The 14165-nt window shown below is 39.9% G+C and overlaps 2 protein-coding genes across 4 annotated transcripts in view; one reads left to right on the plus strand and one right to left on the minus strand.

The window, feature by feature from the left end:
• OTC (ornithine carbamoyltransferase) overlaps window positions 1-4595 on the minus strand; it is a 29409-nt gene extending 24814 nt beyond the window's left edge. The window contains exons 1-2 of the mRNA XM_021407799.1: window positions 3916-4595; window positions 1383-1485 (exon numbers count right to left, since the gene is read on the minus strand). Coding sequence (XP_021263474.1) covers window positions 1383-1459 — 77 coding nt within the window. The 5' untranslated portion in view covers window positions 1460-1485; window positions 3916-4595. The remainder of the gene's footprint in view (window positions 1-1382; window positions 1486-3915) is intronic.
• Window positions 3565-14165, plus strand: part of RPGR (retinitis pigmentosa GTPase regulator) — a 65803-nt gene continuing 55202 nt past the window's right edge. For 2 of the 3 annotated variants that reach the window (XR_002441972.1, XM_021407784.1), the window contains exons 1-3: window positions 3565-3722; window positions 5902-6027; window positions 12465-12557. Coding sequence is in view for 2 of the 3 variants with exons in the window: in XM_021407784.1 (XP_021263459.1) it covers window positions 3647-3722; window positions 5902-6027; window positions 12465-12557 (295 nt within the window). In the remaining variant the exon portion in view is untranslated. The remainder of the gene's footprint in view (window positions 3723-5901; window positions 6028-12464; window positions 12558-14165) is intronic. The other variant, XM_021407791.1, reaches the window with a different exon arrangement.

Here is a 14165-nt window from a genome sequence, read left to right on the forward strand (position 1 = left end):
CTAGCATATAGATTGATAGATATTAGGTTATCTGGTAGTATCAACCACAGTGTGCTTAGCTTGTAATATTTGTAAGACAGTGGTGATTGATAGCTTATGCCAATGTTATGATATAGTGTAAAAAAACCTAAGAATTATACAACAACATTATATATGTTCAAGGCCATTATATATCTTCAAGGCTGGATGTGGCTCTGGGCAGCCTGGTCTAGTGGCTGGCAACCCTGCACACAGCAGGGGGGTTGAAACTAGATTACCATTATGGTCCTTTTCAACCCAGGTCATTCTATGATTCTATGATTCCATGATTCCATGATTCTATGATATAGAAAGCTTAGTAAATTAGATTATTTTATTTGAAAACCAGTTTTACTGCAGTTGTTTTCCACACGTGCTTTTCTATCATCGCTACCAACCAGAGAAAGGTCCCACCAATTGCCAGCAGTGAAAATCCATAAATCCATGGAGAAATTATCACCCAGGCTTCAAGAACTCTTTAAGACTGTCACAGATAAATCAAAGAACTAGGAAAACTTTTTTTTTTTTAATCTGAGGCAATGTAGAAATGATGAATAAAAATACCACTGCATATTAGGCTTTCTGGGTATGTGTATTGTTTTCTAACATTAATCATTTGTTATATAATGCTGTTAATTCTATTCTTATTGACACCAACATGAAAATATAGGTGGATGGAAAATTAAGTTTCAAGTCTTTAACTTAATTTGATTCTTGACATGTGACAAGCATTAGAGGTGTCTTACAGAAACATTGTCATATAGGTACTTATCTGAAGCCACAAGGGATGGGCAAGTTGATGCCCTTGAAGAATCAAAAATCGAGTTACATAGACAAGTCTCCTCAGTTAATTTTGAATGTTATCTCACATAATGCTTTTCCTGCATGACTCAAGTTTAAGTAGAAATAATAATAATAATAATAGTAGTAATAATAATAATAATAATGAAATAAAACAATTAAAGAAAACACACTGAAACTGAGATCCACCTTGTAGCTTCAAGGAAAGAATCCCCTCCCATTACTGGTCATAAAAACTGTTTAAATGCATAAGGATTTTCCATACTTTATTCAGATATTTATCAACTACAGTACCTGCAGTGTACACTGAACTCAAGAAGAAACATTTATTCTTGATGTTGCCGCTAAATCCCATGGAAAGAATTAACAAGATTTCAGAAATGTTAAAAGGAAAAATCCTCCAGTCTCAGCTTTTGCTGCCCCAGAAAGAAAAAGGGCATTCAAAATGCTAGCAGAAACCTTTATCCGAAACAATCACTCCTTCACAAAATTAAATTGCTTTTGTCTCCAGTTTTCTGATTAAATGTCACTAAATGGCAGACAAAACTAAAGGATAAGCTTACCAAAAATGTCGTGGCAGATGCTTGCTGTTCCGTGTTAATTTTGTAATATGGCAAAAGTTCTTCAAATTAAAAAGCATCTTCTTGCACGACTTTTCTCTCAGTCCTGTAGATAGAGTTTACAGAAATTAAGTTGTATGGAGCAGAGAATGAGTTGTGCTGCCGTGCAAACAAGTGGAGTGCAAAGAACAGACAGTCTTATATTTGATTTTACCAGTCTGGGCTGAGCTTGCTTGGGGCTGAAACTGAATCTTTCTTTGGTCAAATTCTACAGATAAAGGCTTTTCACAGGGTCCATTACACAACCCTCAGTTTGTGCTCTTTTGTGTGAGACCATCATATTACAACTGTGTCAATATCATTTTGCAGCAATTTCCTGTTTGTGAAATATTTGTCCTAGCAGAAAAAGGTGAAAGAACTGTCACAGCATTGCAAGAGCAGAGCAGCTTGGTGTTGGGGGCCAGGACAATGAGGGACCCTGTCCCAGTGGCCTTTCTTCCTCTGGAACCTGGCATTCCTCCAGCACCTGCACCTCCTCTTTGGTGTCCATCAGACTCTGGCGGACGCCTTGGAGTTAATTGTACTCAGCACTGGTGAAGCTGCACCTCAAATACTGTGTTCAGTTTTGGGCCCCACACTGCAAGAAGAGGCCCTGGAGCATGTCCAGAGAACGGCAGCAAAGCTGTGAAGGGTCTGGAGCACAAGTCTTATTGGGAGCTGCTGGGGGAACTGAGATTATTCAGTCCAGAGAAGAGGAGGCTTGGGGGAGACCGTATTGTTCTCTACAACCACCTGAAAGGAGGGTGTGGTGAGATGGGGATTGGCCTCTTCTCCCAGGTAGCAGTGATAGGACGAGAAGGAATGGCTTCACGTTGTGCCAGGTGAGGTTCAGATTGTATATTAGGAACAATTTCTTCTCCAAAAGAGCAGTGAGGCAGTGGCACAGGCTGCCCAGAGAGGTGGGGAGTCACCATCCCTGGAGGTGGTTAAGAACTGTGTGGATGTGGCACTGAGGGACATGGTCAGTGGGCATGGTGGGGATGGGTCAATGGCTGGACTAGGTGATCTTAGAGGTCTTTTCCAACCTTAATGATTCTATAGTTTTATGATTGTGGTGGCCAACGTAAGGAACTGCAACATGCACAGCCTGGTCTTTGCTGATAATCTGAGGCTGTTCCTGCTGACTTGCATCCAGTTCTTCATCCAGAAGTCCACCTCCAAAGCTTAGCCCCTCACCACCAATGGGGATGCCTTCACTCCGTCATCTACTTTTATTTTAGAAATGGTTAGAAGAAGGGAAGAGAAACCTGGAAAACAAGACTAAAATAAGTAAAAGGACAGACTCTGTCCCGAACTGGACAAGGAATTTCAGTTGGCAACTGACTTTCTCTGCCATCTTCTAAGCATGTGTTCAGTAGAGGAGCATGATACCAATTGCTTTTCCTTTCTTCAAGGTATTTGAGGGACTTTCCTGTAAAAAGGCTGAATCCTTTGAGGAACGCTGGAAATTATAAGGGTGTAGGGGAACATCATTGCTTTAAAGTCTGGCTTTAGTCTAAAACATCATTTTAGCTGATGATTGTAAGCCATAAAAACTGAGAAAAGAAGAAAAAACAAAGGATCCCATCAAACTGTAGCAACAGAAATTCCAGTGGTATTCACAAGGTACGGTCTTGAAAAACTCATAGAAGACAGTTTAATAGAACAGTTGGGCTCACGTTCAAACTGAATGACAATATCTACACAATTCTGTTATCCTAATCTACTTTTCTATCAGTACAGGTTTATAGTACGTTATTCTCTCTTTGATGGTATTTCTCAACGTATGTGTTCTTACTGCTGCATTTTAAATGCCATGCCCTGGAACACAGAAATCCCAAACCTGCTGTCTGCTTTAGATTGTAAATACAGACTTGTGTGCCATGCGATGGGTGCTACAGCCAAGGAAGGTCACATGTGAACCCTAGTTTTCAAGGGAACTTCAGTGGAAAATATCCTTCCTCTTTTCCAGCATCCCACCCGGAACGCTGTGGCCGCTTGGCCTCCCCTCGCCCTATGGACCCCTCCAAACCCCAAGACTTCAGGGCGGCGCCTGACAGCGGGGAAAGAACGGCAGCAGCGAGTGACCGCCACGCCGCCACACCACCGCCGGCCGCCAGGGGGCGCTGCTCCCCCCCCCACGGCCGGCGGCTCCTCTCGTCGGTGGTCGCTATGGCCGTTGCCCGTGGCAAGGCCTCTGTTTACTTCCGGCAGGCCGGGGCGGCTGCATGGGGCGCGGGGCTGAGCGCTGCCTGCGCGCTGCTATGGCCGAACCCGCCGAGGAAGAAGAGCTACCGGTGCCCGGTAAGTCGGGGTACGGGCCTCTCTGCCCGCTGCTGCCGGCTCCGGGGGACCCCGTTCGCCTGTTGCCCTTCCTGGCCTTCCCCGCCTCCCACCGGCCTGCCCGCCGCCTCGGCCGTGTGCCTCCGTCCTCCGAGGGGAGGACGCGGTAACGCTGCCGTGAGGAGTGACGCAGGGGCTGCCTTGCTTTCCTCACCGGCGTGTAGCAGTGACGCAATGTTAAGCGGACCGTTTGTGGGGTTAAAAGCTTGGGTGTGCGTTGGACCTACGGCAGCTTCCTTGTCTGCTTGGTGCTGAGGCGGCGAATGGCTCGTTTGTGTTCGGTGGAGTTTAACTGTATGACTGGTAGAATTTAATTTCCAGAGTGACAGCTGAGACTTCAGTTTCTACCGAGAGAGGAGGGATGTTTGTGAATTAAGTTACCCTGTTTCTTATATAGATCGAATTAAGAATATGTATATTTATATAAGCCTATTAATGTTTCTAAAATAAAAATTAGCTGGAGAACTCTCCATTTGCCAGGTGGATCACTGGATGTGTGCTCAGACACAGAACATGGCTGGCTGGCAGGCTGGAGAGACAAAATTAAGCACCCTTCCTATGAAGGCAGGCTGGGGGAGTTGGGCTTAGTTCAGCCTGGAGAAGAGAAGTCTACAGGGAGACCTCACTGTGGCCTTCCAGTACATGAGGGGAGCTTATTAGCAGGAGGGGACCAACTTTTTACGTGATCTGATGGTGATAGGACTGGGGGGATGGCTTTTAACTAAAAGAAGGGAGATTAGGTCAGATATTAGGAGGAAATTCTTTACCCAGAGGGCAGTGAGGCCATGGCACAGGCTGCCCAGAGAAGCTGTGGAGCCCCATTCCTGGAGGCGCTCAAGGCCAGGTTGGATGGGGCCCTGGGCAGCCTGAGTTGGTGGGGGGCAGCCCTGCCCACAGCAGGGAGAGCGTAGAACTAGGTGATCTTTAAGAGTCCTTTCCACTCAAGCCATTCTGTGATTTATTTAAAAGCTTGAATTTGCACAAAGGTTCATCTAATAAAAGTGAAACAACTAGAGAGGCAGTAAGTACAATTCTGTAAATGTATTCCGAGTCTGGTGCATAAAATAACGTGTCGTTTGCATGTTATCAGAAAGTTATGATTTCAGAAAGTTCTGTGTTAAAGAACCTTCTCAAAATGAGTCTTGAGCTTACAGCTTAAGACAGAGCTTTTGTTTTTGGAGCTGGGGTGCAGGCCATTGATGTGAGTGAAGCATTTCAATGTGCATATTTTCAGTGAAGGCAATGTTCCTATAAAATTGTATTTGCTATCACAAGCCTGTATGTTTAAAAAAAAGTCTGCAAAGAAAAGTCATACCTCCCTCAAGCACGATTCTCTGCTAAAAACACAAAATTTTACATTTTTTGGCAACTTATTTAAGTTAATTTATTTTCCTGTAGAAAATATTTTCTTTGTCAAGCCAAATGCTTGACAGAATGCTTGACCAATGGATGAATGAACGTTGCTGATGCTTCTAAAAGTGGGAAGAAGTGAGAAAACTGTGCAGAGGTGGAAGGGCCGTCCAGGTTTTATTGTGGGGCTTGTTTGTTTGTTTCTATGATAGCATTATGATCAAAGGCAGTTGAGACAACCAGTGTTCTGAAGGCTGAGAGTTCTGATTTTAGGGGGCCATTTTTAGAACGTGTGTATCTTTTTGGGTGGGTGAGGAGGAGCGGTCAGTTTGGGGACTGTCACTTCTTTGTGCATCTAGCTCTAATTCAATTTGGAAAACCTGTTTGAATTCAAGTATAAACATAAGTGAGAGCTCTTTGTCTCATCCTGCCCTCAGGATGAGCTTTTTATTGTACTTTTTGGGGGCAGTTTTTCAGATTTCTTTTTCCTTTACATACCTGGTAGTTTTTCTTAGAGGGCCGTGATGAAATGCATTTACTTTAAAATAAACTTACATATTCTCAGAACACAATAATACCTGTTCTTTTAAGAAATTCATGGGGGCATAAAAATGTGTGAGCATAAAAATGAAGCAGTCGTGGTGAAACAGAACAGTTCAGCCATTATTATTTTATTAAAAAGAAAAAGATGGGTAACTAAAATGTGCATTTGGATTAATCAGAAATTGCTATTTTAAAAGGTATGAGGCAAAATTTTCACTAAAATTGACATTGGCTTTTTATGTTTTAGAATCAGGTGCTGTTTTCACATTTGGAAAAAGTAACTTTGCAGAAAATATTCCTAGCAAGTTCTGGTTCAAAAATGACAAGCCTGTACATATATCATGCGGAGATGAACACACTGCTGTTGTTACAGGTCAGTAGTGGAAGCAGCATGTTTGGTTATACGTATAATTTATATACAAAAGTATGTTTATGCATTTGGCAGCGTGGAAACCTACAGTTTGAATTTGAAGTCTAAGATAATGTGTAAAATGCGGAGAGGAGAGGGGACTGCTTATACTGGGGCAGTCGGATGCCTTTGTAGTTAATGTGAGGTCAATGAAGGTTTTCGTGAGACATGCCCAGGAGCTGTCATGAGTGAATCTGTAATAACTGAATGCAGCATCTTGGATTGAGAATGAGCGTGACTTTGTTCAGCTTGAGTGTTTCCTGTAAGTCTGATGGTGTCTTGTGGACGATCTTAACTATACAGGTTTGTACTGGGGAAGTAAACTGTCTATTGAACTCAGTCAACAAGCTCACTAGGAATCTGCCTGAAACAACAGATAAAGTTGTTTCTCTGAAAGGAAGTTCTAAACTATTGGTTTTCTGTCAATTGGAAATAACCCTTGAAGAAATAAGTCAAAGAACTTCAGAAAATCCTACTAAAATGAGAAATAAATTGCAAATTATTCAGGGAAGCTCAAATGCAATGCATTGAGCAGTCTGTGTTCATTTTCATCTCTTTGAAAGGCTGGAAGCAATACTCATTGAAGAGTTTGTTCCATTTATTGCATGAATGAGACTACTCTTTTGTGACAGAAATGTGTTAATTATATTGGCATCTAACTTCCGGTCAGACTTTATCTTGAGATTCCTTTGCATATTTCCAGGACTTCTTTCTTGACATATGTTTACTCTTCATCAGTGCTGGGTGTTATATCCTGGTCATTGCTTACTGGATAGTTTCTTGAGCTTTTCTTGCTGCATCCCCAGGTAGAGTTGAAAATGCTGCATTTTCTAGAATTAATAATTCCAAGCGTGTTAAAAGAATATAGATTTCATGGATCGCAGAGCAATTTGAACTGAAATTATACAATGAATTTTTCAAGCCTAACTTCACAGAAAATGAATTATGCATGAATAAATTAATGTTTTGAACAAAACTTCACACTTCTTTTTGGCTTGAACCTATTCTATGAAGTTGCCTGTTGCGTAAAATTAATCAGAACGTAACCTGAGGCACTGGAAATTTTCCTCTCGCTTTTTTTTTTTTTTTTTAAAGTATCCTCTCATATGCCCATACCCAGTTTGAAATAACAGCAGTATAATTCTCAGTTCAGACTGGTCAATTGAACTTGCCCCACTGAGGTCCCCCAGCGTGTGCTCTTGCCAGCACTGTTAGCCTCATCAACAACAATCCTCTAATTCCCATGTCCCTGTAATAGCAGCCACTTGAATGAAGCTTTGGAAGAAGTCAAGTTGTGTAGGGTTGTATGCAGCACCATTTCTCTACTATCTCTTATCCGTTCTCCCTAGTCATTTAATGTATACTTGAGCTTTTAAAAAGGTCTCTGTAGCAGGCCTTTGGTACTGTAGTATGCAGATAAGTCATGAGGGGTGCATCTAGATAATAAGAGCTTCATTTTCCCAGAGTATTTGTGGAGAAGGAACTGCATAAGCATAAAATAAATAATAAAATAAATCCTCAAAACCAAACAGTTTTCTATGACATTACAAAGCAGAGGCAAAACTGAAGGGAAAATATTGCCCAACGCTGAATAAAATGAGAGAAACTGCAAGAGTCAAGCAAAATGGTAAAGATGGAAAAGAGGACATCTTTGACCCTCGTTTGTTCTTCACAACTGCGCACGCGTGAGTGCACCACACATTTCTGCTGTTAGATGGAGTTGGATGACGCAGTGGAATTAAAGCCTTTCGTGAATGTCATTGAACTGCAATAACACCTGGAAATAAAGAGCTGCAGAGGTGCATGGTGGTAGTGAGTTCACTGGAAGGATGCAGACATTTGGAGAAACCAGGAGTTCCTTGAAATCCAGCTGAACCTGACCTGGAAGAGGGAAAAGTTTCTCACGCAGGTGTGTATTAATGCATACTTCATTTTAATTTCAGTCTTTATTTACAGGTCACATTTCCCACACCGTATTTTTCCACCCTTGGAGGATATAGTGGGAACTATGTATTTAGGGGGCTGAGGTAGATTAAAACAATAGAAATGCGTCAGATTTATACTAACATGTTATACTAACATGCCTCAACAGTTGTAAGTGAAACAGTCATGCAAGCTGATTCAAAACATTCCTTACAACTGGTTTGGGACAGGAAAGACAGCTGTATCTAGCACTGTATGGAAGTGAAGAAAATGTACAGGAGGTAATATTCAGCATTCTGATAAAATATTCAGAACATTTCGGATACTTCGTTCATGTAATCCAACATCAATATTCCCCTATGGGTTTTAGAAAGAAAAGTGTAAACTAAGCATAAAAAAAACCTCTGGTCCTTGGCTTTCCATGTCAGGAGTTACAGTCCAAAATAAGTTCTGTTTACACACTGTGGCTATGTGTTGGAATAGATCAAACTAGTAATAGTTTCTTGCTGACTGAATTTCCTTGCTGAGCTAGTCAGGAAAGACACTTCCTCCTTCAATTCTGGAATTCAGGATTGAATTTTTTATTTCCTTCCTCATTTTGTATCTGCCTCTAGTACAATCTTGATTGAAGTGCTCAAGCCATTTTTTGCTTTTTGTTGTCTGAGCTCTTTTTGTTGTCTGTTCCAGCATCACTCACAATATGCTTAACAATATTTCTTGCCCCATCCCTATATTTTTTGGCCTGAGAATACTGTTTACTCAGTGCTTCTTTTGTAACTGTAGGCTTTGGAAAGCAATTTATTCATCCTGTTGGGAGCTAGTGTGAAGTAAGTGACATGAACCATATTTTTAAGAATCTCTTCCTAATATCTTTCTATTAATAATTTTCTTTTCTGCAAACCTCTTAACACCTGTCTTATTGTTTGTAGGCCTCGATTAGAGTATACTAAGCAGATCACCCACATTTGATCAAAGAGACCAATTCTATTCGCAGGGGGGAAGTGGTGGAAGATGCATCTTCTGGACTCAGAACTCTGGGGAGAGTTGAAGCTCCTGGTGCAAGAGTGCAGAAGGAAAGAGATTCATGTGGACACGCAACAAGATAACATGCACATAGTTTCAAGTTACGTGAAGCACTAAATATTCAGCAATGTAGACCAAAGAAACATTGGAATCTCTCCAGATCTTTAGACACCAAACTCTTGTCTCCTCTCTCTACCTGCTGGCAGGCCATCAGATTATGGTACAGTACCTGTTACAGTTAGCTGCAAGAGGAAAATGAGGAAGGTTACTACACGTTTCTGTTAGTTTTTGGTGTGCATAGGAGCAAGCAACATTCTGCACTGTTTTTGTTTGTATGATGTTAAATATCCTAAGCATGACTGTTCTTACCGCTCAGTAAAACTTTTGAGAATATCGTGATTTGTCTGAGAAAACTGATGTCATTCCCATGTTCTTGAGATGTATTTGAATTGTATATGAATTGTTGTTTATTCATGAAGTAGCACAAATAATAATAAAGAAAAACATGATGCCTGGCATATATATTTGAAATTTTCTTCAGATAAAACTTCTCAATAGAATCCAGTCATAAAGATTTGAAGTCGCTATGTACCCTACCTTTTTTAGCTCTCTTGCACACTTATACCATGTAGAAAGCCAGACGGAAAATGCATGGAATGCGGATGATATAAATAGTTGGCTGTCTGCTATTATCACAAAGTAGTGAGTATTTCAGCTTGTATTCCTCAACTGCTGAATGACTGGTTTTAGCCTGGCTTCATGAACGAGGGTACCGCAAGCCAAATGGAGTTCTAAGGAATCATGGTTGTGATAGCAGCCACCATATGGGATATTTACTAGTTAGGAGATACTCTCTCCCTGAAGTCTCACAAAATTCTCTGTTCTGGAAGATGTAAGCATCTAGTGGCTTCTGTTAATATATCCAAGTTAGTGTTGGTGAAACATCCGCTGGTGATGTGCTTAAGTATTCATACCTTTGGAGGAGTAGCCCAATCTTGCATCAGGAGAGGTTCATGTCAGTGTTAGGAGTATGTTTACATTGCCAAAACAATCCAAGTAGTTTCTTTAGATCCTGTTGTATCCGTTCTTTTCCCTGACTGTGCTGCACACGTCTTCTGCCTGCTATACGAGATGGCCACAATCTGTACCAAAGTGGATACAAGAAGACAAAGGGTGACCTGAATTTGTTAGGTTTTTAAATGATCCTTGCCTATTTGTCTGCTGCTGAAGTAGTTCTCACTTCAGTACATCTGCGGTGATGACTAGAGATAACTCAGTACGCAATTATGAAAATAGGGCATTTTGCAAAATTCTGTAGTGTTACCTGGCCGGCTGAGATTCCATCAAATGCCTGTTTTAAACCTGATTTGCTATACAGACCTAGAAACATTGCCTCATTATATGCATTTGGTAAGGTTCGTGTGTGGTGCCTAGTAGGTTTTACTCACTGTCTGAATTAGCTACTTCTCAGTTTTCTTTTTTTCTGTTACACTGCTAAGTGTTGAAAGCCTGAAATTATCAAAGACTGTCAGTCAGCTGGTAAAGAATATAACAAAAATTCTGCTCATTTGTTAAGCCTCTTGACTTATAAAGGAATGCTTGAGAACTAAAAGATTGGTGTAAGAAACAGCAGATTATGGGATTAAAAGCGTGACCTGCTGGAATTCTGAATGGATAAAAGAGAATGTGATTAAATTGAATTATGGCAACTTGATATCGTATTCCCACATGAGTATTACAGTGTTAGGCCTTTATGAAGTATGTAGTAGGGCTACAAAGATGCATATACCAGTGTAGGATACCACTTGCTAATAAAAAGTTTCTCCCTTAAGATGTGCTTCACTTTCAGTGATACACTTCTGCCTATGTTTTGGCGTGGTTGCATTACCAAAATCAGGGTGGTGCTACAAATGTGAAATGTGGTAAGCATAGCCTTGATCTCAGGCTTTTTTCCATTTCAGCTTTACTGGAAAGACTTAACGTTGACACGTAGTCGTCAAATCTAACAATTTGAGATGTTAGCTAATAGTTACTGTTTGATTTTTTTTTTAATTACTATTTATTATTTTAAATTTTGGTAATATTTGAGAAAATAAATGAATTTTTGTAACTACTCTAAAAATCTCAAAATCGTATTTCAGAGTCTCTGTAAATCACATTCAGAACCTTCACAAGGAACCTATGCTACTGAAGTACAAACAGACTTAATGTTTTGGTATTATTGTGTGGAATTGCTGTTAACGCGTTGTGCTCATGTGATAACTGATGGCCAGGGTGACTGAAAGTTTATTTACATGACAGCTCCATTATGGAATCCAACTCACAAATGCAGAGCTTCAGCAAAAGTAAACAGTCTTGTTTTAACAGTTATAAAAGGGATTTTGATTCTTTGTTTTTTGACAAATTAGCTTCTATTGTTTTGCAAATATTTCTGTTGGAGGTGGGGTTTTATCTTTGGATATGATCTTGGCAGTTTTACAAGAGCCATTACTTTAACAAGTGAAATGAAATGAGATGAATAAATTTAAGGTATTGTTCATAGTGAGATCTGGCAGTCTGATCTGCATGCCCAGTGAGAAAAGTCTTATCTGTTCATTTATCATCTTCTTAAAAAAGTGGGTTATTCTGAATGAAAGCAGTTCTCTGCTTGTGATGGTCAAACCTGCAAATTCAAGTCATACAAGTCATACAAGTTTCTGAAATACAACTTTAGCATTATTCCTGTTGAAGATTTCTTCATATAGGCACACAAAACTCTCTGACTGCATGGTGTTTGTGCACATTCCTTCTTTATACGCAAAGTACCAGATTAATCCATGATGAAAGATGCAGAGTAGAAAAAAAGCTCTTCTCGCAGACATATTTGTCCAAAGAAAAACCCATTTAATTTGCGAACACATCCAAAAATTTATCATAAATGATCTAAAGAAGCGCGATCTGCAGATCGCTTTAAGACAGGACATTGAGTAATTAAATATTTTCCCCCAATAGACAATAAAATAAGCTGAATATCACAAATTTTTGTTTATACTAACTATATTGCTGCATTATTCATCCCTGACTCTGAGGTAAAAGGTGTGGGTGCGCAGTTAAATGCTCTGTTCCTTTGTCAGTGCTTCCATTGAGACTGCTTTGCGTGCCACAAAGTCTGTCTGAGAGCACTCCTTTTACATTTTCTGATGCGTGCTATATCTGAGCAGTAGCTTGAGGAGAAGGTGTTTGTTCTCCTCTTTTGACATTTCTTCTGTGTATGTATTTCTTACTAAATACATCTACAGTGCAATTACTACTTGCTGAAAAATCAGGACATTAATTGTTGCTTACGCATACGCATGGAATTGCCTAATTCTAAATCTTACATTAAAAAGGATATAACAAATAGCAGTGATAAAACCACCTCATCTTGTATGAGATATTCAAATACTCGTGGATTCTGACTACGCCTTTTCTTTCAGGGAATGGTAAACTTTACATGTTCGGCAGTAACAACTGGGGCCAGTTAGGACTAGGATCAAAGAATACTGTCAGCAAACCAACATGTGTTAAAGGTTTGTTTAATTTTTTTTTTGTCCTTTTGAAAGTTTGTTACTGTGAAAAAGTGCTTTCTAAGTTGCAGTTCCAAAATAACTGATTCTGATTTCTTTACTCATCATGTGTAACATATTACTGTGTAAGCTCATAAGGGTAGTTTAAAAGGAATCCCAACTGTCTGGAAGTTGGAAGGAAGCTTTTCTGTCAGTTCCAGGTTCTGGGTCCTTTTGTGCCTGAAAATTATTTCAGAGACATAGAATCCAATCTTTTTTGTTTCTTTTTAGCAGGTGTAAGATTTGTCCAAGGGGTCATAAATGTAGATACATTTGTATGAAGTGTAAAAAAGCAGTAAAATGAATGCCCACCTCCTTACATATGTGTAAAATATTTTCATTGCATTCTGCTATCTTCTGGATGTTTCCTAGCCAATTTTATCTTGTCAAGTAAAATGGAGTCAATATTTTTTCCCTACCTCCTCATGTATGTCAAATAATACCTATCCCATTAACAAATTCCTTTTCATCATTACGTGTTTATCCTCATCCTTTCTCTTAGTGGATTGATCTGTTAGCTCATTGTTTAAAAATGAATTACCGTGTTTGTTCAAACTTTTCTTCTTGATCTATTTTATTCTACTGTTCTTTATCTACTTCTCTCTCTATTTCAGTTCAGAGGGAGAATGAAAATATTCTCAGGTTCACATCTTCTGTCAGCCATATGAGAGACTGATTCTTACTTTGGCTCAGATGGATTGGGTGTCAAGTTTTGTTTTACTGTCCAGTTGCAATGGACAATAAAAGAGAGAGATAGCAGCGATTCAAAACAGGCTGGCTTCCACTGGAAAAAAGTCACGAGGGGGCTATCTTTCTGCTCTTAGCAGTAGGCAGAGAAAGAGTGTCCTGGAGCTTTTCTCGCTAGCTTTCAGGCATTTGTTAGCTTTGGGAGTGGAGTTGCAAAGACAATGTTTCCATTTCTGCTCCAGGTGTAATAATTGTGGCTGCTCATTTTTCGGACAAAATCATTCTGGGGCTTAACTGGAGACTAATGAAATTGGTTATTAAAAACTGCCAGCAATATATATGATCAATGAGCCTAAGTGGGAGGAAGGTTAGGGAGCGCTAGCTTCTGATGAGCTGATCAAGATTATTGCTGGTGTAGGAGCCAGAATGTTGGGATAGAAAGCAGCAAATTAATATTGTAGGAAGAAACCAGTATTGGAAATGTTATGGTTCCTGCCTGGAGGTAAGGACAGGTGTCAGGTGGGATATGTAGGATTCTGAGTTTGAACAATTTCTGTGTCTATTTGATATCAGAGACTTCATGCTTAAATAGATAGATTTATTTAGTGGCTTGGTAGTAAAGAGAAAGGAATTTAATCTGAATGTTATGGTGCCAATGAAGGTTGATTTGGAAGGACTGAAAAGGATTTTGTGAAAGGAATTATGGTTGTTGTCTTCATCAAGGACAGATGCAGTGGAAAAAAATATGTTAACGTAATGCTTTTTTAATAGCTTGATGAGTATTGTAAGTGGACATGGCTGAGTGAAGAAAAAAATGTTGGCAAAGAATAATAACTGAGGAGGGGGTGGAAAAGTCAGTGAGATTATTTTTTCACTGTTTCTGAG

The sequence above is a fragment of the Numida meleagris genome, chromosome 1 (assembly GCF_002078875.1).
Source record: "Numida meleagris isolate 19003 breed g44 Domestic line chromosome 1, NumMel1.0, whole genome shotgun sequence".
Lineage (NCBI taxonomy): Eukaryota > Metazoa > Chordata > Aves > Galliformes > Numididae > Numida > Numida meleagris.